Below are 23,691 nucleotides of genomic sequence, written 5' to 3' on the forward strand. Positions count from 1 at the left end.
CTCTGCGGCCACATCCAGCCCCAGGGATGGCGATGGGGAGGAGGGACGCGCTCCTTCCCGCAGCGGTGGAGTAGGAGGCCGGGCAGGGTGTGTGCGGCAGCCACCGCACCCCCGGCTCTGCCTTCCCCGAAATGGCGGTGGGGCCTGAGCAGCAGGCCTGGGCACGCAGGGCTCCGTGTCCTGCTGTCCCCGGGCACCCAGGATCCCCGCTCCTCCCTCCTGCTCCGGGCTGGCCTGGCCCTGCTGTGGGAACAACGCTGGGATGGCGTCTCTGCCTGCACGGTGGCGTCTCTGCCTGCCTGGTGGCTTCTCTACCTGCACGATGGCTTGTCTGCCTGCACTGTGGCTTCTCTGCCTGCACTGTGGCTTCTCTGCCTGCACGATGGCTTCTCTCCCTGCATGGTGGCTTCTCTCCCTGCATGGTGGCTTCTCTCCCTGCATGGTGGCTTCTCTGCCTGTGTGGTGGCTTCTCTGCCTACACGATGGCTTGTCTGCCTGCGTGGTGGCTCCTCTGCCTGCGTGGTGGCTCCTCTGCCTGCGTGGCAGCCCAGCCCACGGTGCCGTGCCAGCCTGTCCCCTGCACCTCACCCCAAACCACGACTTTCCCAGCCGTCACGGGTGGCAGCTCTGCCCGCAGCTCTGCCCGCAGCTCTGCCCGCTCCCCAGCCGGACCCACCAGCCGTCTCCATCCCATCTCCACCCCATGGGGACCCTCCCCAGCCCCTCGCCTCGACCGGGGGGCATGAGATGGGGTTACAGGGTGGGGGCTGCCCGGCCCCTTCGCCCCCCCCCCCCCCCCCTCGGAGAACCCCGTCTCTGCCGCCGCTCCCACCGCCCCGGTGCCTTCGGGGCCGTTATTTTGGCTGCGACAAGGGCAGGGAGGGGGAACCGGCCCCGGCCCTCCCCCACCTTCCCCTTCCCCTTCCCCTCGTTCCCGTTTCGCAACCGGCCCTTTGCAACCGCTGCAGGATCCGGCCGGGGGGGGGGTCCGTCCCGTCCCGGGGGGGGGCGCGGGCGGGGCCGCCGGTGACTCACGGCCGGGCCAGGCGGAAGCGGCTCCCGGTGCCCGGGGCGGAGCGGAGCCCGGTGCGGGGCAGCCCCGGTGCGGAGCAACTCGGGAAGGAGCCCGGTGAGCGGGACGGACCCTGCCGGTGCGAGCTGGCTCGGTAGGGAGCTCTCCCGGTGGGGAACGGGGCGGTTCGGGGCGGGGTACGGGCTCTCCCGGTAAGGATATGGGGCGGCCCCGGTGCAAACTACGGGCTCTCCCGGCGGGTAGTAAGGCACCGTGATGCGGGGCAGACCGGTGCAAGGGAAAGGCTCTCCCGGTAAGGAACGGGGCAGCCCGGTACGGGCTTTCCCGGTAAGGAACGGGGCAGCCAGGTGTGGGGTCTCCCAGTAGGGAACGGGGAAGCCCGGTGCCAGGTCTCCCAGTAGGGAACGGGGAAGCCCGGTGCCTGGTCTCCCAGTAAGGAACAGGGAAGCCCGGTACGGGCTCTCCCAGTAAGGAACGGGGCAGCCAGGTGTGGGGTCTCCCAGTAGGGAACGGGGAAGCCCAGTGCGGGGTCTCCCGGTAAGGAACGGGGCAGCCTGGTACGGGCTCTCCCAGTAAGGAACGGGGCAGCCAGGTGTGGGGTCTCCCAGTAGGGAACAGGGAAGCCCGGTGCGGGGTCTCCCAGTAAGGAACAGGGAAGCCCGGTGCGGGGTCTCCCAGTAGGGAATGGGGCAGCCTGGTGCAGGGTCTCCCAGTAAGGAACAGGGCAGCCCAATGTGGGGTCTCCCGGTAAGGAACGGGGCAGCCCAATGTGGGGTCTCCCGGTAAGGAACGGGGCAGCCCAATGTGGGGTCTCCTGGGAAGGAACAGGGCAGCCCAGTGCATGTCACCCGGTCCAGGGCCCAGGTTCTCCCGTGGGGGAATTAGGGCAGCCCAATGCAAGGTGAGGGCTCTCCCAGTAAGGACCAGGGCAGCTCGGTGCTGGTCACAGGCTCTCCTCCCGGTGCTCAACGTGACCCCCCCCTTTCCCCGTGAACCAGCCTGCCCCCAGCCATGGAGGTGCCCAGGTCCCCCCCAATTGCCGGGAGCTGCTGGCAGGACCCGCTGGCGGTGGCGGGCACGGCGGGCCGGCCGGTGTGCGGGACCCAGGGCCGGGCGAGCGGGCGGCGGGCGCTGAGCGTCGTCTGCGTGCTGGGCCGCGAGCCGGCCGCCTGCCCCGCGCTGCGCAGCCTGCACGACGCCTGCCGGCTCCTGCGGGCACACCTGCACGCCCTGCCCTTCGGCACCCTGGCGCTGGGCGACACCGGCACCCTCGACCGCTTCTACAACGCAGGTGAGGAGGCCACCCCGCTCCGCCGGCGGCATCCCCGGGTTCTGCCACCCTCCTTTTCTCGCCATTCCGCCTGGTTGTTCCGGCTGTCTGGGAATATCTGAGCCGAGAGTTTCCCTGGCCCCTGCGAGGATGTCACCCTGCTCCGCCAGTGGCATCCCCGAGTCCTGCCACCCTCCTTTTCTCGCCATTCTCCCTGGTTGTTCCAACTGTCTGGAAATATCTGGGCTAAGAGCTTCCCTGGTCCCTGCAAGGATGCCACCCCACTCCTCCGGTGGCATCCCCGGGTTCTGTCACCCTCCTTTTCTCGCCATTCTCACTGGTCGTTCCAGCTGTCTGGGAATATCTGGGCTAAGAGTTTCCCTGGCCCCTGTGAGGATGCCACCCTGTTCCACCAGCAGCATCCCTGAGGTCTGCCACCCTCCTTTTCTTGCCATTCTCCCTGATCGTTCTGGTTGTCTGGGAATATCTGGGCTAAGAATTTCCCTGGCCCTCGTGAGGATGCCAACCTGCTCCGCCAGTGGCATCCCCGGGTTCTGCCACCCTCCTTTTCTTGCTGTTCTCCCTGGTCGTTCCAGCTGTCTGGGAATATCTGGGCCAAGAGTTTCCCTGGCCCCTGCGCAGCTCCCGGCGGAGCTCTGCCGGCCGGGCGCTCGGGTGGTTGCTGTTTGCTTTTCTGCCTTCCTCCTGTTTACTTTCCAGGGGAGTTGGCCGTTTGCCGGGGTGTCTTCCTCCCTGGCGTTCAACACGCGGGGGGTGATTTCGGAAAGGATGGGGTGGGGTTTTTTTGGTGGAGGGTTTGCTCAGGGGTCAACCCTGTGCAGGAGGGGGGGCAAGCGGGTGCCCCTCACTGTGGCTTCAGGTGCTGTGATGGCAGCGGCCATCTGCTTTCTTAGGGGATGCTGACACCACCCCCACCACCCCCCCCAAACCTTGGCCGGGGGGGCGGGGCGGGCCTGCGTTCTCCTGCCCCACGAATTCGGGGTCTGGCGTCGTTCCCGTGGGCATCGCCGCCGTCCTGCCCGCAGACGTGGCCATGGTGGAGCTGAGCGATTCCGTCTGCCAGCCCTCCCTCTTCTACCACCTGGGTGTCCGGGAGAGCTTCAACATGTCCCACAACATCCTGCTGTGCTGCCAGGCCGACCTGCCCCCCCTCCAGGCCCTGCAGGTCAGTGGCGACAGGGACAGGGACACCCTGCCCCCCCCTCCCCCCCGGGTGCTGCTACTCCAGGGTGGGAATAGCCCCCAGCGCCTGGAGCATCCGCACAAGGGGGTTTTCCATCCGGCCCCGAGCCCGGCTGAGTTCCCACAGTCGCATCCCCCCCTGGCAGAGATTTCTCTGCATCTGGATGGGATGAGGAGGGGGTGGCGGGGGACCCCGGTGACCCCAGGAGCTGGATGCGGGGTGCTGGGTGCTCCCCTGGCCCCAACTGGCCGGCAATTTGGGAATGGGCACTTTTCCTGAGGGAAAGCTGATTCCTTGGAAGTGAAACCCTCTGCATGGAAGGGGCTGGCGGGAGGGATTCTCGCCGCTCGGGGTCTGGGAGCCCATCCAAATTGTCCCCAAATGTCACCCTGACTCAGGGAAGCCCCAGTCTCCCATTCGGTGACCCCGTCCCGGGTTTGGAGGAGAAGCCAGCCCTGCCCGGGGTGGGGGGTGTCTGCATGTAACGCTTACGGTGTGGGGGTGACCAGCCACCCTCGTGGCCTGGCCTCGCTGTCCCTCGCTGTCCCTGGCTGTTTTCCAGGTGACTCTGATCCCTGGGCCTGAAATCAGCTGGTTTCTTTTGCCGGGGGCTCTGATTAAATCCCTCCTCCTTCCCTCTCTCCCCAGGAGGACATCTGCCAGAAGAACTCGGTGCGCCTCTTTTCCCCGTGCTCGCTGCCACAGTGCTTGGGGGGGGGAGGGGGAGGTTTGAGCCCCTCTCTCCCCCTGAGCTGCTTCTCCCCAGCCTTCAAGGGTGGTCGCAGCATACAAGGAGCGAGACCTTTCCCCAAATCTGGGAGGGGAGGGGCTCAACCACTCAGAGCAAGCACTAGGAACAGCAGCACGGAGAGGGGTACCTGGTTTTGAAAGAATGAGGAGTGTTCACTCTGGAGCGTAATGATGGCAGTCAGAGATAAAGCTGGTTTGTCTTTCCTTGCTAATGACTTACGGAAGGCGGTTGTGTTCGCATGGCCTGTATGGTGTGGGCAGGCTTGGGGAGAGGGGGCTGGTCCGTGACACGAGCAGACGGACTCCCAGCTCGGCTGGCACAGCCGCTCACCCCTTGTCCCCTCCCTCAGGGCCTCTGCGGCAGCTACACCTTCATCCCCTACGCGGTGACCCCTCAGAACAACGTCGTCTGCTGTGACGCCGGGGCCATGAAGGGCCTGACAGAGCTTTCCCAGCCCAGCTTCGAGACGGAGGCTGCCTTCACCCCGCTGGCAGCCCGGCTCGTCCAGCTGCTGGAGGGGATCCCCACCGACTCCTGGTACTGCTGCCCACCCCTCCGGCTGCGGCCAAACCCACGGGGGGCTTGGCAGAGAATTACCACCACCCCAAAAGCCCCACATCTATGCCCCCCACACACACATCCCCAGCGGGTATTTTCGGGAGACGATCCGGCGGGATATCCGGAGGGCACGGGAGATGTACCGGGGGGAGCAGCTGAGCCGGGAGCTGGCCCGCATCCAGCAGCGCCTGGACAGCGTGGAGCTGCTCAGTCTGGACATCGTGGTGAACCTCCTCCTCTCCTACCGCGACGTGCAGGTGAGGGTTGGGGGGGTCCCGGGGACCATATCAGCATCCCAGGGGGCTGCTCCACAGCCTCCCTTTGCTCGGAGGAGCTTGTGACGCCCGGGGTTTGGCCAGACCGGGGTGACCATCGCCCCACGGAGCTGGGGATGGGCAGCCTGGGGGTCACCCACTCAACCCCGCTGCTGTCCCCGCAGGATTACGATGCCATCGTCTCGCTGGTGGAGACCCTCCAGGCGCTGCCGGCCTGCTCGGTGGCCGAGCAGCACAACGTCCGCTTCCACTACGCCTTTGCCCTCAGCCGGTGAGCGCTGATGGGGACACACGTACCCCAGGCACTCCGGTGGCATGGAGCTGGGGTGGGGGGGGTGGGGGGGTGTCAGGGGACCGAGGGGCCACGGTGGCGGTGCCGTTTGCCGAGCGCCGGTTGCGTGTGCGCAGGCGTAACCGTGCCGGGGACCGGGAGAAGGCCCTGTCGGTGCTGCTGCCCGTGGTGGAGCGCGGGGAGGGGGCTGCCCCCGACCTCCTCTGCTTGTGCGGCCGCATCTACAAGGACGTGTTCATCGGCTCCGGCCTCACCGACACCAAGATGAGGGACCGGGCTTTCTACTGGTGAGACTGGGGACGGGGCTGGGCGCCGCTTGCCTGCCCATGCCTCTGTCGGAGGGGGCTGTAGGGGCTCTGGGGGGTTTCTGGGCAGCACAGCCCCATGTTCAACCCTTCCCAGCAGCCACACCAAGGCAGGTGATGCCAATTCCTGCTGGGCTTTTATTTTTTTTTTTTCACTATTTTGGGTTTTTTTCTGGTTTGGGTGCTCTCCCCCATCCTAAGGGGCATCTCCGGGACTCCGAGGTGGCCACGTTTAGGCTGGCAGGGGGATGGCAGCGGCCGTGCCCTCCACCCGCCATCTCTGCCCAGGTACAGCAAAGCCTTCGAGGTGGAGCCGAGCCTCCACGCAGGCATCAACGCCGCCGTCCTCCTCGTGGCTGCCGGTCACCGCTTCGAAACGTCGGTGCAGCTGCGGCAAATCGGTGGGTGCCCACCCACGGGGCAGGGACAAAGACCCACCAGGGATTTGGGAGCGGGCGCTGGGGTCCGTTGGCACCGGGGCACCCCCGGAGCAGGGTGTGGGATTGCGGCTGGAGGGGTGATGGGATCGTGCTCCCGTGTCCAGGGGGGAAGCTGAGCTGCCTGCAAGGTCGCAAGGGCAGCCCGGGCGAGCTGCGCTACTACTGGGACGTGGGCTTTTGTCTCGGAGCCGGCATCTTGGCCAACGACCTCAACAAAGTCATCCAAGCCTCGGAGAAACTCTACAAGCTCAACGCACCAGCCTGGTACAGCACGGCACGTGCCCACCCAGACAAGACCAGGTCTCCAGTCCCTGGTGTCTGTGCCCCAGGAGGGGGTTTAGGGGGTTTTGGGGGGTGCTGGGGACGTCTGTTTCTCCTCTCACCCCCACAAGGTATCTGGTCTCGGTCATGGAGACCTTCCTGCTCTACAAACACTTCCAGAGGAGCCCACAGGTCCCCTCTGCGCGGCAGGAGCTGGCTGATTTCTGGCTGGGCTTCCTCCTCGAGGCGTGCCAGCCCTTCGTTGCCGCACCGCACTGCCCGGTGAGGGGCCCCACGGAGCCAACCCCCTCCTGCCTGGACCCCCGGACATCCCTGGGGACAAGCCGGTGGTCTGGGGGTTTGGGGAGGCACCAAGCAACCCACCGGTGCCAACCCAGGTGGGAGGATGGGGATGCAGGGATGCGGGCTGGGGACCCAGCGGGTGGGGGTCTCACCCCGCAAAACCCCCCCCCCCCCGCTGCTGCAGGTCCTGGTCCTGGAGCTCAGCAAGGTCCTGCAGCCGGCCCGGCTGGCGCTGCACGGTGACACGGAGGAGCCCACCCTGAAGCTCACCCTCGTCCGCCCCAAGGAGGAGGTCGGCATGGGGCTGGGAGGGGGCTGGAGGGGGGGGTGGTCCCCATTGACCCCCTCCTTACCTGCCCCTTCTCCTGCAGAAAGCGGCATCGAGCTGGACCTTTGCGGCCACGGCCATCCGGGGTGTCAGGTGAGGGTGTCCCCGGTCCCCTCGCCGGCAGGACCGAGGATGCCCCCCTGTACCCGCAGCCCCTCTGCCAGCCCCGTGGGCAGCATCAGCCCCAGCGCTGATGGGGGGGGGGGGGTCTTCTGCCTCCAGCATCTGCAAGTTCGACGAGCGGGGCTGCTTCCTCTACGTGATGCAGGCAGAGGAGGATTTCCAGCTCTACTTCCCCTCCCAGCAGCACTGCCGGTGGTGAGTGGAGGGGTGGGGGGGGGCACAGGGACCCCCACATTGCTGGTGGGAGACCCCGAGTTGCTGCCCTGGTGAGCGGGGAGGGATGGGACCGTGCTATTTCTTCCCTACCTTAATTCTGGGGGGTCCTGAGGACCCGACCCTTGCAGCAGGGTCCCACAAAGCAGGGTGGCACAGCTTCCCCCTTGTGCCATTGGTGGGGGACAGACTGGGAGGGGGAGCATGTTCCCAGCACCCTCACCGGGGCTCAGGACCATCATCCTCCCACCGGCAGGTTCTGCGACCAGATCCAGTCCCTCCTGGCCGAGCAGGCGGTGGGCAGCGAGGAGGTGCCCAGCCCCACGCAGCCCATCCTGGAGGTAGAGACGGGGACACAGGGTGACGTGGGGTGACACTGAGTGGCACAGGCTGCCACCCTGCATCTCTGCCCCCAGTACAGCTACGAGCACTCGGAGGAGGGCGAGCGGGTGGTCCTGGGTAGGGGGACGTACGGAGTCGTCTACGCCGGGCGCTGCCTCAGCAACCAAGTGCGCATCGCTATCAAGGAGATCCCAGAGCGGGACAGCCGGTAGGTACCGTGGCGGGGGGGGGTCCTGGAGGGTCCTGGGGGACCCTGGGCAGCCCCTCACCCCGGTGTCCCGCCGCACAGGTACTCGCAGTCCTTGCACGAGGAGATCGCCTTGCACAAGCACCTGCGGCACAGGAACATCGTGCAGTACCTGGGCTCCATCAGCCAGGACGGCTTCATCAAGATCTTCATGGAGGAGGTGCCGGGAGGTGGGCAGTGCCGGGGATGGGATTTGGGGGTCAAAGGGGGAGGCGACGGGGGGGGGGGGGGGGAGGAGCGTGTGGCCTAAACAGAGGTGCTGCCCCCCCTCTCCAGGGAGCCTCTCATCCCTGCTGCGCTCCAAGTGGGGACCCCTGAAGGACAACGAGCCCACCATTGTCTTCTACACCCGCCAGATCCTCGACGGGCTCAGCTACCTCCACGACAACCACATCGTGCACCGCGACATCAAGGTGAGGGGCGGGGGGGGGGGGGGGGGGGGGCATCACCCATCCTGGGGACACGAGGGGAGGGGAGCTGCCCCTCCATGCCCAAAGCCCCTGGGGTGATGCCCTGCTCGAGCTCCAGGAGCTTTTCGCAGCTTGGTTTTATTTTGGGGTGTCCTTTTCACGCCCCACCAGGGAGACAACATCCTCATCAACACGTACAGCGGGGTGCTGAAGATCTCCGACTTTGGCACCTCCAAGCGACTGGCGGGCATCAGCCCCAGCGCCGAGACCTTCACGGGTAAGGGCAGCCCGGGGCTGGGGACTGGGTTCCCCCAACTTGGGGGTGGTGGGATGCTGAGGACGAGGCGATGATGGGGTCTGCGTCCTTGTAGAGAAGGAGAACCCACCCCGGGAGGGAGTTTGGGTGGTGGATACGGGCTCCTCTCAGCCCTCCTCATCCTCTCCCCAGGCACCCTGCAGTACATGGCCCCAGAAATCATCAACCAGGGGCCGTGGGGCTATGGGAAGCCAGCGGATATCTGGTCCTTGGGCTGCACCATCATCGAGATGGCCACAGGCAAGCCCCCCTTCTACGAGCTGGGCAGCCCCCAGGCTGCGATGTTCAAGGTACCCATGGGGTTGGAAGGGGGTTCCCCAGCCCTGAAGTTGCCCCTCTCCTTGGGGTGGCGGGTCCCTTTGCAGCCCCACGAGTGCCTCCCCTCCAGGTGGGCATGTTCAAGATGCACCCAGAGGTGCCCGAATCCATGTCGGACAAAGCCAAGAGGTTCATCCTGAGCTGCTTCCAGGCCGACCCGGCCGAGCGGGCGACGGCCGCCGCGCTGCTGCAGGAACCCTTCCTCGCCAGTGCCAGGAGATCTCGGAGCCGGCCCGTGCCCTTGGCAGGGGGTGAGTTTTGGGAGGGGGGGCAGGATGGGGGGGACCTGGCATGAACTGCTAAATAACCATCTCCATTATCATCTCCCTGGCAGGCGATCCCCCCGACTTTGGGCAGCGGGATGGGGATGCGGAGGGCAGCGATGGGAGCGGGGGATGCTCCTCAGCCAGGCAGGATGACCCAGTGAGGGTCCCAGCAGGCAGCCCCCTGCTCCCGTGCCATCCTGGTGAGGCAACCTCCAGCCGCAGCGACTTGGGGTACGGCATCCCGGGCGTGGGGGGATGGAGGGACCCCATGGGAGTGAGGGGGGTTGGCTTTCTGCCTCCCATGACACCCACTCCCCCTGCTGTGTCCCAGCACTGCACCCCTGATGCCCCCTCGTTGTGCTAGGGCATCCCATCCTTTCCCATCACAGCTTGGGGGGGGCTTGCAGGAGGCCCCCCCATGCCCTCTGCCAAGCCCAATGGCTGTGCCCACCCCGAGGCCACACTCCCAAATGCCCAAGGCTGGGGCGGGGGGCAATGCCAACCCTGCCTGTCTCCCCCAAACCCCCACCCAGCACTGCCCAGGGCTCGGCCGGCTCCGACCACAGCCTGTGCTCGTCCTCCCCCGAGGAGAGCGGGGACGGGTTCCTCCTGCGGAAGGACAGCAAGCGCCGCGCCACGCTGCACCGCGTCCTCACCGCCGAGGCGCCGGGCATCATCGCCACCTTGGAGGAGACCCAGGTGGGTGCTGGGTGCCAGGGGTGGGGGGTGGGTGTGGGGGGGGGTCTGCACAGCAGCTGGGCAGAGGGTCGGGCATGGTGGCAGCTCCTGAGCATCCCCTTCGCCCACCCAGAGCACGGCGGGTGCGAGGTTGGGCTCGGAGCATCTCGCCCAGCTGCTGAGCTGCCTGCGGAGCTACATCCAGTGCCCCGGCCAGCACCAGCTCCACCAGGACCTCCTGGCACTGTACACCCAGCTACGGGCAGAGGGGCTGAGCCTCTCCCACCTCCAGGCTCCTCTCTTCAACTTCCAGCCAGCGGTGAGCGCCCAGGGTGGAGAGGGTAGGGTGCTGAGTGGGCGATGCCCTGGTGCAGGCGATGCCCTGGTGCGGGCGATGCCCTGGTGCAGGGCAATGTCCCAGTGTGGCAGATGCCCTGGCACGGCTCTAGCCCTGGCACAGTGATGCCCTGGCACGGCTCTGCCCCTTCCAGGTGAGACGGGTGCTGCGCCGGCATCACATCAAACCCCACTGGATGTTTGCGCTGGACGACGCCGTGAGCCAGGCAGTGCAGGCGGCTTTCACCGTGCTGGTGAGAGGTGGGTGGCACTGGAGGGGTACAGCTGGGATGTGGGTCCAGCTCCCACCACTGTGGCAGGGTGGGTGGAGGAAGAAGGCAGCTGGCCCCGGGGTGGGCTGGGGGACTTTGGGGTGCAGGGAAAGGGATATGAGAGGCGGGAGCCAGCATGGGGCAGCCTTGGCTGGGCTCAGCAGCTCCCCATTTTGTCCCTGGTGCTCTGGGGGCTGAGACCATCGGGCACCTCTCTGTGCCCACCACTGCCTCTGCCCCCCCCCAGACCTGGGACTGAAGGCCGGCTGCCAGGGGGGCGATGGCACCAAGGACATGAGTGACAAGGATGACCCTGTGCCGCCGAGGCTGCCCGTCCCCAGGAGCCGACCGCAGCGGGACAGCACCAGTTCGGGGCTGAGCACCGGCCCCAGCACCTGGGCAGACCCTCTCCCCTCCCTGCAGCCCCCCTCAGAGCTGGTGGCACAGCTCTGTCACCTCCGCACGGAGACGGGCAGGTACAGCATCACGGGTCCTTGGGCTTCCATCTCCCTGGGTGCCAGTCTGTGCCCCCCCCCCGTGCCAGTCTGTGCCCCCCATGCCAGTCTGTGCCTCCCCCCCGTGCCAGTCTGTGCCCCACTCTCCCCCCAGGCTGCTCCAGGAGCTGGCTGAGAAGGAGCAGGAGTGGCAGCAGCTGATGGAGCAGGCACTTCGCTCTGGGGACAAGGATACCACGGTCCCCAGCTGGCCCCAGCACAGGGGTGAGCACAAGGAGGCCCCCCCAGGCTGCTTCACCCCAGGGCAGGATCACTCCTCCCCAAGCCCGCAGCCCCCCCAGGGACAAGCTGACCCCCTTCTCCTGGAGTGGCTGCAGCGGCACGGCACGGACCCGGCCACCACGGCCACGGTGAGGCCCGTGGCCACTTGGCACACAGAGCTACGTGGGGGCTGGGGGTTGGGCTGGCATGAGCGGGGCAGCCCCCCCCCTCCCCCCCCCCAGCATTGCCCCCCAACACCCCCCCACCATCTCCCACAGCTCCTCTCCCACGGCTTCACCCTGCGGGTCCTGCTGGGCTGTGCCACCCGTGACGACCTCTTCTACGTGGGCATCAGGTACCCCCTGGCCTGGGGGGGGGGGGGGGGGCAGCAGGCGGGGGGGAGAACAGGGGGGCAGTGCTGGTGAGGGGGTGGGCACGGCTTTTCCCCCTCCCTCCAACAGCCCCCCCCCTCCGTGTCCCAGCAGGCGTGGGCCGGCGTGCCGCCTCTGGGCAGCCATCCTGGAGCATCGCCGGACCCTGGCCCAGCAGGAAGGGGAGTGAGCCCCCCCAGCCCAGGGGCTGCCAGCATGGCAGAGGGGGGAGTGGTGGTGCTGGCAGGCCAGTGACAGAGGGGACAGCCCCATGCTGGGAGCGGTCGGGCACAGCGGCTTCAGCCCCAAGCTGGAGGGAGAAGTCGGGGTGCGGTGCCCGCAGCAATAAACATCGGTGCCCACATGCCAAACGTGCCCTCCGGTGCCACTTCATTGCTGCCAAATTTTGGGGGGAGGGGGGGGGCACAGACCCCAGCCCCACACAGTGATGCTCTGGGTGCAGCCCTATCCCCCCCCCCGCCCCCAGCCCTGGATCCCACAGTCCTGCTGGCACTGGGTGGTCCCTGGCAGGGGGGGGGGGGTGGGCTGGGGGGGCTATGCCCGGGGGACGAGGTTGGTCCTCAGGGGCAGCAGCGCTTCCACCCACTGCCCGGGCTGCTGGAGCAGGCGCCCCCACACCCCTCGCTCCTCGGCCGTCGAGTCCATCCAGCCCACCGGCAGCCCGTAGCTGCTCCCTGCGGAGAGACCACCACCGTCACCCCCTCGGTCACGCTGCTGCCACCACCCGCTTTTGCAAGCCATGGGGAGCACCCTGGGGTGCCCGGGGCTCCCCTCTACCACCACCCTCCCTCACACCTGTGCCCAGGCTGAGGCGGATGCCACCCAGCTGGCGCTTGGAAAAGGCTTCGTGGTGCCAGAGGGTGAACTCGGCGCACGCCTCGGCCAGGTCCTTGGCCTGGAAGCCGTCGTACACCATGGTGTGGTTAAAGAGGGGGTTGAGGCTCCGCTTCACCACCCGCGTCTTCTGCCGGCTCGCCTTGCTGTCATCCGGCAGCACGTAGCTGGGGGCAACAGCGGGGTGAAAGAGGGGGGACACCCACCTGCCCCTCGAGGTGCCCCCCCCCCCGGTGCCATCCCCCCCCCACTCTTACCACTGCACGAAGGCATCCACGGTGCCGCTCTGCAGGGGGATGAGGCTCTGAGCATCCTTCACCCAGATGTGCAGCTCGCCCGTGGGGGGCAGCCCCCCACCTGTGGGGTGAGAGGGGTCAGGGGTACCCTGCTATGCCAGGACCCCCCCCCCCTTCCCTGGGTGCCCACGGGCACCTCTCACCTTCCGAGCCGGCGGGGATGAACTTCAATGCCAAGTTGAGGTTGCCCCGGCTGGCGAGGCCATCCGAGGAGATGGGCATCTGGGGAGGATGGAGGGGGGTTATGGGGCGCTGTGGAGGGGTGGGAGTGGGCTGGGGGGGGGGGGGCAGAGACTCACTCGGGGCTGGAGGGCGAACCACTCGGGGCGTGTGTTGGCCCAGTCCCAGGTGCCCAGCGAGATCTCCACCTCCCCCAGAAAGAGATTCCTGCCCAGGCTGTCGTGGTGCCACACCGAGAGGTTCAGGGTCCGGCCCTGCAGGTCCCTCTTCTCCAGCTTGTACTGGCAGGGAGGGGACCCAGACAGGGTGAAGTTATCTGCCCCCCACCCATCCACCCCTCCTAGAACAAGGAGGAACCCCTCCACACCCCAAAACAGGGTTAGAAACCTTGAGGGTCTCATTGAAGATGGGATCCAAGCTCCTCTTCCGCACCGTTGTCTTGCGTTTGCTGCGGTTGGACTTATCCGGCAGCAGGTACGTCTTGATGTACCTGGAGCCAAAAACCGAGGTGGATGCGGTGGGTACCACCGTGGGCACCCCCTTGGGCATCGGGGCTGGGGCACTCACGGGTCCGACCGCTGCTTCTTGGCCTCGGCCAACTCGCGGCACCGCAGCACGTGGACCTGCAGCTCCTTCTTGGCCGGGTCGTACCGGAGGGAGAACTGGACGCAGCCCCGCACCGCCACGCTGCCCAGCTCGCCCTCGCTGTACAGGCTCATCAGGCTGCTGCTCAGCTGCGGGGAGGTGGGACAGGGTCAGTGGGGGGGGGGGGGGAGGGGGGCTGCAGAAGTGACACCCCCCCCCCCCCCAACTCCCCTACAGCCCCCATACCGTGGAGGAGCTGAGGCTGGATACAGAGGAGCTGGTGGTCAGCAGGCTGCCCAGGGGTGCGTGGCCGTTCTGTGGGGATACCCGGTCTGGGGATGTGTGATCCGTTTGGGGGGTCCCTGGCCTCTGGAAAGGCAAAGGAATGAGGGGTCAGCACCCCAACCCTGGACCCCCATCCCCAGTATGGGCTCCTGAGGGCACCCAGCTCCCAGCAAGCGCTTGGGCGCAGCTTGTGCCATGCTGGCTCAGCCCAAACAGCCCCCCACAACACCAGACAGACCTATATAGCCCACTCCAGCCCCCCCAACCCTATACAGTCTCCTCCAGCCCCCTACAGGCCCCCCCCAGCCCCATACAGGCCCCCCCCAGCCCCATACAGTCTCCCCCAGCCCCATACAGGCCCCCCCAGTCCCACCTGCCCAGCATGGGGGCTGCTGTGCACGGAGTCGGGCTCCTCCTCATCTTCCTCCGTGCTGGATGTGCCGAAGGGGTTCCCACCTACTGCGTCACCTGCAAGGGCACGGTGTGGATGGGGGGGGTCCCAAAGCAGCAGGGGTGGATGGAGGGGATGGGAGTGTTCCCCCTTTATTTTTTTTTGTCAAGAGGAGCGAGCAGGCAAGTGGGGGGGGGACACACATCGTGATGGGGGGGCTGGAAGGAGGTAAGAGGCTGGTAAGTAGTGCTGAGAGGCTCCCAACCCCCCCAGATCTCAACAGCACCGACCCCCCCCTACACCCCATCATGGTTACCTGGCTGGGCCGGGCTGGCCTGCTCCCTCGCTGGGACGTCACCCTGCCGCAGGGGCTGTGACACCGGGGTCCCCTCTAGAGCCGGGGCTGTGGGACCGGGCTGCGAGGTGCCACATAGGGGAAAGGGTGAAACCGGGCACCCCAGGCACCCTCCTCTCCCTCGCCTGCTCCCCTCCGTCCAACCCCTCTGGGTCCCTGGGGACAGGGTGGGGGACATCCCACGGGACATCCCCCCCTCCTCGCTCCCCACACCACGGGGTTCAACGGCAGCACCCTCCTGGGGTGACACTGCGGCTCCGGGCTCACAGCACTCAGGGTGACCCAGGCTGCAGGATGCTCCCCCACTGCCCAAGCCCATCACCGGGGTGTCAGGTACCGGCTGCGGGCTCAAACCTCCCCACCAGCCACCGACCTGGGGCTCTGAGGCCGCCTGCACCTCTTCCGTAGGGGGCCTGCGAGAAAAGACAATAATTAGTTTTTCTCGAGAAGGCACCAGCCTAACGAGCACTTTTCTCCTCTCCCCGCAGCCATTTATAGAGCCGGGGTCCTGGGTGGGGGACAGACAGACACCGGGACGGTGGACGGACACCGGGACGGGGCAGCTCTGGCTGTGCCATCCCCTAAACCACAGGTTCTTCTCCCAATTGCCCACTACCAGCTCCCCCTGGGCACCCCAGGGCTGTGCCACCCCCAGCAGGGTACCCATAAGAGATGCCACCAGCCCTGGGGCACCTGTGGGACGAGAACTCACACACCCCCACACCCTCCTCCTACCTCTCCTCTGGCTCCGCCACACCATCCTCATCCTCCTTCTCCTCCACCAGCGGCTCCCCGATGGCCTCCAGCTCGCCCAGACTGGGGCCATGATCCGGGTCCCCTGCTCCTGGGGACATTGGGGGACCTCAGCAGGCTGAGCCCCGGCCCCCAGCGTCGTCCCCCCGCCACGTCCCCATCCCTCGCCTACCCCGGGGCCGCCTCCTGCGGCGGATGGAGGCACGGACGAGGTCGGAGCCCATGTGGTGCCAGTGACGCTGGGCACGGGCGTCGCAGAACCAGTCCCCGGTGAGGGTCCTCAGCCGCACCGGGTCCGACACCGACTTGCGGAGCTTGCTGGTGACAGGAGGGCGGCGTTGGCTTCCCCCCCCCCCCCCCCCCCCCAAGTGCTGCCATCAACCCACACGCCACCATCCCCACCACCCTTCCCAAGAAGCTGGGGAGCCCCCACGACCGGCGCTGGGGACACCAGCCACCCTCTCCCAGGGTTTTTGGGGACCCCCTCCCAGGCTGGTGTCTTGGCCAGGCTCAATGGGTGCCACCACCCAGTGGAAAAAGGGACCACCCAGTCTGGCTGCTCTGTCCCCAGGGGTGATGGATCCCAGTCTGGCTGCTCCTGGGGGGTTCATTCTGTCCCAAAGGGTGATGCTGAGCAGGGGACACCCCCCCCCCCTCACCTGATGCGCCCCTCCTCACGCCGGCGGAGCTGCCAGTCGCGCCGCAGCACCTCGGCGATGGCACATCGCTCTTCCTCCGTCAGGAAGCTCAGGTCCAGCAGCGCCTCAGCCCCCAGCTCCAACGCCATGGCAGGGTGGGTGGGGGGGTGGGGGCACGGTGGGGGCACCCCAGGGAGCTGACCTAGGTGGGTGCTGAGAAGCAGGGGGGGCTGCAGCCGGGGGGGCTCAGCGTGCCGGGCATGCACCAGCGATGCCAGCATCGGGAGAGGGACCTCGAGGCCGCTTTGGGGTGGGAATCATCCTGACCCTCTGCAAAGAGACGGAGTGGAAGCTCAGCACACACACCCCCACACCCCCCCCACACACATTGCACCCCAAAACAACCCCGGGAAGCCCAATGGGGACAAACTGAGGGGTAGGACGATGCTGAGGGTGCCAAGGGTAATCCCACGGGCAGGCTGAGGGAAACCCCGCCGCTCCTGCTGCCAGGCCCTGTGCCAGGGCCAGCCCTGCCCATGTTTGCAAAGGGTGTTTGCTGCAGATCAATTCTGCCCCTGCCTGCTTCCCCACGGGTCCCACGGGGTGCCACAGCACCGAGGTGGGTGGCAAAAGGGGGCTCAGCTGCCCCCACAATGGGCTGAGACCGAACCGGGCTGGGACCCAACCAGGCTGAGACCGTACTCAGCTCATCACAGCTCCTAGGGCGGAGGGTGCGGCAGGGGCTCTTGCCCCACTGCCCGGCGTTGCCTCACCGCTGCCCTTCCTGGCCCTGGCATTGGGAAAGCGCTGCCCGGCGTGGGGTGCCGAGGGCAGGAAATTGCGGCAGCGATGGGGCAGGATCCGTCCTGCCACCCCACGGCCCCCCGCCACCCCAGGCGCCCCGCCGGGGCATGAGCACCGGCATGGCTGCACCCCGGTACGGCCGTGGGGCTCCCACCTTCACCGTGGGGCCTGGACACCAGTGGCCCTGCCCCCAGCCCCACAGAGGGTCCTGTCCCAGCCCCACGGGTGCCCTTACCCCAGCCCTGTGGGTCACCCTGTGCTTGCCCCACAGGTGGCCCTGTCTCAGCCCTGTCCCCAGCCCCACCAGTGCCCATGGCGCAGCCCCGGGGGGGGGTGTGTCGGACATTCCCCAATTTTGGGGACCCCAGCGCAGCATCCGAGCATGCTGGTGCCAGTGGGCAGGCTGGGTGCCAACCCCACCACGGACCCCCCACCCCCGCCAACATGAAATCCCCCCCCCCCCAAAGCCAGCACCAGGGACCCCCCTCCATCACACACCAAGCATCCCATCCCACACCAGGGACACCCCCCACCACCACCTGGACCCCCCCCAAGCCAGCACCCCACTCTAAGCAGGAGCCTGCGACACCCACCAGCACCCTGCACCCCGCCAGGCTGCACCAGGGCTGGGTGGGGGGTCTCGGGGGGGGGGGGGACACACACACGTACCGGCTGTCACCGGGGCTGGGACGATGCTGCCGCTGCCTCCCCGCCGCAGCCCGCTCGTATCCTGTTTACTGGTGGCGCAGGGGGGGGTGTCCCCCCTCCCCGGAACAGAGCCGGCACCCAAAAAAGTCACCCGGGTCTGGTACAGGCGCTGCCGTGGGGACCCCGGCGGGTGGGCGCAGCACCCACGTCCCGCTCCTGCCGGCGTGCAGAGGGGTGCTGGGCACCCGCTCCCCCCCCCCCCCCCCCCCCCCCTCCAACCTGCACGGGAGACCAGTCAAACCAGTTAAACCTCCCCAGTAAGCCACAGCTTGGGGGGTGGGGGGTGTTCACGTCCCCCTTTTTTTCTTTGCAAGCAGCCCGCCCCGATGGAGGGGGGCGATGGACGGTGCGAAACACTAACCCACACCCCCCCCCCCAGCCCCCAAAATGCACCCAGGCTCAGCTCCCTCTGGTGTGTCCCCCCCGGGACCCCTGGGGACTGGCAGACCCCAACTGCCCCTCACCACAGCCCAGGGATACACCCCCCCCTACCCCCCAGCACCCATCACCCCCTTCTCCCAGCACCAGCCCATCACCGTGGCCTCAGACCCGCGCCACCCCCCCCCCCCCCCCCCCAGCCCCACCAGATGGGCCAGGCCTCTCGCACAGAGTGGGGACGGTAAAAGCCACCGCGGAACTTTGGGTCCCCGAGCCCCCCCATCCCGGTGGGGAGCAGAGCAGACCCCCCTCTCCCACCCCAACCCCCACCCCACCCCAAGGTGCTGGTGCAGCCCCACCATGGGACAACCGGGGGGGGGGGGGGGGGGTGTGGTGTGTCAGCCCCACGGCCACCCTTACCTGCCCAGGACTGCGAGTGGGGGTCACGGTGGCTCGTCCCCTGCCCACACACACCCCCCCGCACCCCACCCCAGTACCCCACGGGGACCCTCGCGGCGGTGGGTGGCCCCCGGTGTCCCCCCCAGCCCGGCAGGGTGCTGGTGGCCTAGAGCTGAGTCAACCGCAGGCGAACAAGCGCCTCCTCGCCCCGGCAGCACGAAAGCAGGGACTGGAGCCACCAGCACCTGCCGGACGGGACTGAACTGGGCTGAACTGGGCTGAACTGGGAGGGGGCAGGCGGGCTGCGAAGGGGTGGTGCAGAGGCGAAGCCCCCCAGGGGAGAGGGAGCCCCGCCCCCCCCCAACCCTGTTGAGGTTCGAAACCAAGGGACAACCCCCCCCCCCCCCCCCCCGGGGAGCGCAGGGGGCAGGATGAGACCTCGGGGTGCCTGATCCGGAGCAGCTCTGGGAGAGCTCCCGGGATGAACTAGGGGACGGGGACGGGGACTGGGCAGACTGGTGGCTGCTGGGCGGGGGGGTGGGGTGAGGGGGCAGCAAATGCGCCCTCCCCATAGCACCTTGTAGCAACCCCCCCCAACCCAAAAACCTGGTGTGGGGCAGTGCGGGGTTTTGCAGGGCCCCCCCCATCCCACTGGGTATTCCCAGCCCCACGGCTCCCATCCCATGGGACAGCCCCAGCCCCCAGCCTTGTCCCATGGCTACCCCTAGCCCATGGCTACCCCCAGCCCACGGCTATCCCCAGCCCACGGCTACCCCCAGCCCCACATCCCCCAGCCCATGCCTACCCCCAGCCTATGGCTACCACCAGCCCATGGCTACCACCAGCCCATGGCTACCACCAGCCCATGGCTAACCCCAGCCCCACATCCCCCAGGCCATGCCTACCCCCAGCCTATGGCTACCACCAGCCCATGGCTACCACCAGCCCATGGCTATCCCCAGCCCCACATCCCCCAGCCCATGGCTACCCTCAGCCCCACATCCCCCAGCCCATGCCTACCCCCAGCCTATGGCTACCACCAGCCCATGGCTACCCCCAGCCCATGGCTACCCCCAGCCCATGGCTACCCCCAGCCCACGGCTACCCTCAGCCCCACATCCCCCATCCTGCCTGGCACAATCCCATCCTGCTCTGAAGGGCTGAGGCTCATCACCACCCACCTAGGACAAACCTGGGTGCTCAGCCCCACCCAGGATCAGGCCAGCAACTCCTGGCAGTGGTAAACCCCAGCACCTGGGGCAGGAGCATCATTTCCCCAGTCGGGGGGGGGGGGCTTGTGCCTCAGTTTCCCTCGATCACAGGGGGAGGCTGGCTGGCTGGGGGGGGTGGTCACGCTCCTCACCACACTCCAGCCATCACCCAGCCAGCTCTACAGCGAGCTGCTGTGGTGCTGGGGGAGGAATCGCTGTGGGGTGCAGCAGCCTGGCAGCGCACGCCGAGCGCAGGACCGCAAGAAAAGGGGATTATTTTTAGCGTGGTTTCTAAGGAAACGAGACTTTAGCAACGGCTCTGTCTGTCTGTCTGTCAGCCGCCCTCCTCTTCCTCCCCTCTCAGGTCTCTCGTTGCTCAGCTCTGGTGGGGAGAGGCCCCAGGTGGACAAGGTCCCTGTTACGGGTGCTCTGGAGATGCAGCGAGTGCGGCGAGATCTCTGCGGGTGGGGGAGCGGTGGCTCGGGCACTGCTGCGTCCCCGCAGGGATGCTCGTGGGCTGGTGGCTCAGCTCCGGGTCACCCAGGGTGGGCACCGAGCCCTTTCTGTGCGTCCCAGACCCTTGGTACCAGCGGTGTTCACAAGAAGAAATGTTTGTCGGCCGAGGCTGGGACGGGAAAGGATGTGGCAGGATCCACCCCGTGCTCCTGGATCTCTGGAGACGGATGGATGGACGGACGGTACCCGACACCCCGGTGATGGGCTTGCTCAGTGGGGCGGTGCTGCTCCTTGGGGCCACGGGCAGGCAGCTTGAGGCAGCCTTGAGCACGGCCCGGCACAGACAGAGCCGGCGGCGCAGGGGAGCAGTGGGTCACATCCTGCGGTACCCCCTGGTGAGGATGACCCAGGAGGGGTAGTGAGTTTGCTGGGTCTCAGCCCCTGGTGCAGAGCCTCCCTCAGTGCCCGGGGCAGCCGTGGCCAGAGGCTGTGCCAGCCTGGTGACACCCAGGAACACCCTGGCCACCAGCACAAGGCGAGCAAGGTGCTGAGCCAGCCCTTGGGGCTGGTTTTCCTTGCAGAGACCCCCGGAGCGAGCCAGGCAGCCACCATGGCCTGCAGCCCGGCGCCAGCCACCTCCCGAAGCAGCACCCAAGGGAGCAACACCCCCCCCCCTGCTCTCCCCTGGGTGCCAGGTGCTGGGCGCTGGCAGCATCCCAGTGGGTGCACAGAACAGGTTCTGCCTCATTTCTGCACTGGGCGTTTAGGGAGCGGGGGTGAGGAGCGAGTCCCATCCTGCTCCCCCCCCCCTCCCCCCCCCCCCACCGAGGACTCGTTTTTCAGGAGGCGCAGGCAAGGCTGGCTCTCCTGGGGGGAAACTGAGGCAGGGAGCATGCAGCGGAGCATCGGCAGCGTCTCACCTGCCGGTGGGTTTGCAGGTGGGGGAGTGGGGCAGCACCCGCAGCAGTAGCACCCTGGTGGGGTGGGCAGCACCTGAGGGCACCCAGGGTGGGCTGCAGGGCCAGGGGGGATCGAGGGAAACGGAGGCTTTGAAGGCTCCGCCGGGAGCCGAACTCCACAGCAGCCGAGCTCCACGGCCACCAGCGGCCAAGAGCGCTCTGGAGGGCTGGGGGCTCCCGAGCAGCCCCAGCTCACATCCCCCCAGCCAGGAGGTGCTGACCCTGGGGTGGTGGGGAGAATGCCAGGCAGGATGGGGGTCGCTCCCCCCGGGGACCCCTGGATGGGAGGGCAGTTTTGTCCTGATGTACGGAGCCCGCGCGGGCAGCAGGGGCAGGAGATGCTAAATCCCACCCCCCCCAGCACCAGCTGCAGGACACAAACCTCTCTGCAAACCCCCTTTCACACCACCACGTCCCCCACCCCAGCAATGGGGCCATCTGGCCCCATCACCATCCCAGGGACTCGACTCCCCGTGCCCTCTGCCCTCCCAGTGCCTTTGATGGGCACGTGGGGACAGACCCCATCTCCCACGGGCTGGGGGGTTGTTCCTTGCAGCCCCCCTCTTCATTTTTAATCTTTATTTAATCTTTAATCCCTGCAATAGAGCAGGGACCTCGTGGCGTTTCCACCCTCGGCTCTGGCTGGGGATGATGTGCGTGGCCTGTCTGGGAAGACGTGGCCGTCAAGAACCCCCAGCGCTGGGTCTTGCACCCCCTTCCCCTACCCTGCCTGGGAAACGACGTGGATGAGGGGGTGGCTGAGGATGAGGAGGGAGCTGCAGCCCCAGAGGCATCACGGCCAGGAGGCACCACGGCCGCAGGCAGCTCAGCCACCGCCGCTGGCGTCTCCGACAGCTTTCACCGTGCACACGCTTAAGTGCAACTGGATAAATGGGATATTGCTCCCCAGGGAGCCCTTTGATGCACCCCCCCTCCCCGCCAAGGGGGTGAGAAATTGGGGCCCCCTCCCCTCCGGCCAGCTGCGGCAAAGTGACCCCGCTTCCAAGGCAGCTCCACGCCAGCCCTGCGGCTGGAGATGGGGTGGGCGCTCCCCCAGCCCCGTGGGGAGGTCGGGGGGGGGGTTGGAGAAGCCCCCACGTCGTGGCTGCCGGGGTGGATCAGCCACGCTCGGCCCTCCCGGGCTAAGGGTAGACGGGTGGGAGGCAGGGAGGGTGCTCCGATGACGCACTTCAGGCCATTTGGGACAGATCCTGCCACTCCTCTTCGCGGCCTTCATCCCTCTGGGGGCTGGGCTGGCCACGCTGGGAGGTAGGGGAGAGAAATGAGAGGCGCTGGGCTTGCAGGGTCCAGCCTCCTGCTGCGGCCGGAGCGCTGTGAGCACCCCGGGCGCCCGAGTGTGACCACCTTGGTGCATTCAGGCTGGCTGCTTCCCTATAATCCCCCCAAAACCCCGACCCGAACTGCGCGGCTCAGCTCCCGCCAGATCCCCCCGCGGCTCCCCAGGCAGCAGCAGCGGGCGAGAAAAATCCTGCCGCGCTCAGGAGGCGAGCAGGGACCCAGCAGGGTGGTGACAGCCGGGCAGAGCGTGGTCCTGGGGAGGGGGTTTGGCGTCCTCACCTCGTGCTCCAGCGACAGACGTGCGCAGGATCGACCCCTGGGAGGCTGCCCGCCACCCCCCACCGCCGCTGTTTGGCAGCCCCCAGAGCTGAGGCAGGGGCTGGAGCCGAGGCAGCCGCAGGAGCAGCGTGGTTCGGATGGAAGGGCTGAGCAGGAGAGGATCCAGGGGGTGGTTTGTAAGATGGCTGCACCGTGAAATCCCCGAGCCTCGTACCCAACCTCATTTTCAGGCTGATCTACTTCCCCCACGGCGCAGCTTTGGCCTCCGGACATCAGACGTAAGGGAAAGCCGGGCGCTGCATGAGCCATCGGTCGAGCACTCGGAGGCCCAGCTTCCCTGGCTCCCAGTTCAGGCAGGGGTATCCTGCTGGGAGAGGGGAAAACGAGGCCGAGGCCGGCTCTTTGCATCTCCCCCTGCCCAACAGCTTGCAGGGAAATGGAAGCTGGCAGGGGAAAGGACCCCGGCCTCCCAGAAAACAGAGATGCCAGAGGTTTAGGACTAGGGAAAGGGAAGAGCTCAACGGGATCAGGCTGCAAGAGGGGGCTTAGTGTCTAAACAAGCATTCTCCTCCTCGCCCGAGCGCTCGGTTCGCAGCCCAGGGCCACGCAGGGCTCTGCTGCCGGGGCAGAGGTTTAGGGATCAGCAAAGGGCAAGGGCAAGCAGAGCCCCTCCTCCTCCCAAACATAACCAAGACCCTTGGCAGGTCCCCAGCTTCGAGACCAGGCATTAAAGCCTGCAAACGCTTCGGCACTGGGTTCCTCCTGCCCCCCCCCCCAACCCCGCCCCCCTTCCCAACAGCAGGTCTGAAAACAGGGATGGGAGGTTTTCCAGGGCAAAAGGGTAAGATCATAAAGTAAAATGTGGGGGAGCCCAGGGGTCCAGCTCCTGCGGGCAGGAGAGGGGTGGGAGCTCGGCAGGGCAGGGGGCAACACCAACCCCGCTCCCAGCTGGGAGGACAGAGACTTGACTCTAAGAGATGCGGCACTCGGGAGACATCCACAGAGATTAAGTTTATTTCCCCTACCGTCGGGATTATGGAACCACAGAAGCAGGAGTTTAAATATTTACAAAGCAACCCAGCGCCCCGCGGAGATGAAGAGAACAAAAGGGTGAGGGGAGGGAGGGCTCGCAGAGTGCAAAGGGGACAGGAGGGGAGCACGAAACTGGCACCTGGAGGGCAAAGGACACTGCGAACCTTTAACGTGGCTACTCGAAGGGGGCACTGGGAAGA

General features: G+C 67.1%; 2 protein-coding genes across 2 annotated transcripts; one reads left to right on the forward strand and one right to left on the reverse strand.

The window, feature by feature from the left end:
- The first annotated feature begins 482 nt into the window (after nucleotides 1–482).
- Nucleotides 483–11,818, forward strand: MAP3K6 (mitogen-activated protein kinase kinase kinase 6). The gene is made up of 31 exons (XM_086479398.1): nucleotides 483–562; nucleotides 969–1,166; nucleotides 1,230–1,325; nucleotides 2,032–2,324; nucleotides 3,350–3,489; nucleotides 4,156–4,179; nucleotides 4,608–4,795; nucleotides 4,905–5,073; nucleotides 5,256–5,362; nucleotides 5,500–5,670; nucleotides 5,977–6,089; nucleotides 6,233–6,392; nucleotides 6,521–6,671; nucleotides 6,877–6,984; nucleotides 7,064–7,113; nucleotides 7,243–7,338; nucleotides 7,613–7,697; nucleotides 7,773–7,906; nucleotides 7,988–8,115; nucleotides 8,222–8,358; nucleotides 8,527–8,632; nucleotides 8,804–8,961; nucleotides 9,060–9,240; nucleotides 9,324–9,486; nucleotides 9,789–9,954; nucleotides 10,067–10,252; nucleotides 10,425–10,530; nucleotides 10,789–11,017; nucleotides 11,151–11,406; nucleotides 11,536–11,612; nucleotides 11,719–11,818. The coding sequence occupies exons 1-31, from the start codon at nucleotides 483–485 to the stop codon at nucleotides 11,816–11,818; spliced, it is 4,356 nt and encodes a 1,451-aa protein (XP_086335524.1).
- A 365-nt stretch (nucleotides 11,819–12,183) lies between these two features.
- Nucleotides 12,184–13,693, reverse strand: SYTL1 (synaptotagmin like 1). Its single transcript, XM_086479665.1, has 7 exons — nucleotides 13,527–13,693; nucleotides 13,347–13,449; nucleotides 13,079–13,240; nucleotides 12,923–13,001; nucleotides 12,741–12,840; nucleotides 12,445–12,650; nucleotides 12,184–12,323 (listed from the first exon to the last, which is right to left on the reverse strand). The coding sequence occupies exons 1-7, from the start codon at nucleotides 13,676–13,678 to the stop codon at nucleotides 12,184–12,186; spliced, it is 942 nt and encodes a 313-aa protein (XP_086335791.1). The 5' UTR covers nucleotides 13,679–13,693.
- Between the last annotated feature and the right edge of the window lie 9,998 nt (nucleotides 13,694–23,691).

This window comes from Leptosomus discolor, chromosome Z, assembly GCF_034619465.1.
Source record: "Leptosomus discolor isolate bLepDis1 chromosome Z, bLepDis1.hap2, whole genome shotgun sequence".
NCBI classification, from domain to species: Eukaryota; Metazoa; Chordata; class Aves; order Leptosomiformes; family Leptosomidae; genus Leptosomus; species Leptosomus discolor.

Bases quoted from the DNA above. Each gene is read 5' to 3' on its own strand.
- MAP3K6 (XM_086479398.1), top strand. From the start codon at position 483: ATGGCTTGTCTGCCTGCGTGGTGGCTCCTCTGCCTGCGTGGTGGCTCC. The intron at 2,325-3,349 runs GTGAGGAGGCCA...TCCTGCCCGCAG, and splicing joins CGACCGCTTCTACAACGCAG to ACGTGGCCATGGTGGAGCTG. The intron at 8,359-8,526 runs GTGAGGGGCGGG...ACGCCCCACCAG, and splicing joins TCGTGCACCGCGACATCAAG to GGAGACAACATCCTCATCAA.
- SYTL1 (XM_086479665.1), bottom strand. From the start codon at position 13,678: ATGAGCCTGTACAGCGAGGGCGAGCTGGGCAGCGTGGCGGTGCGGGGC. The intron at 13,241-13,346 runs GTTTCTAACCCT...CCTCCCTGCCAG, and splicing joins TCTTCAATGAGACCCTCAAG to TACAAGCTGGAGAAGAGGGA. The intron at 12,324-12,444 runs GTGTGAGGGAGG...GTCTCTCCGCAG, and splicing joins CCGCCTCAGCCTGGGCACAG to GGAGCAGCTACGGGCTGCCG.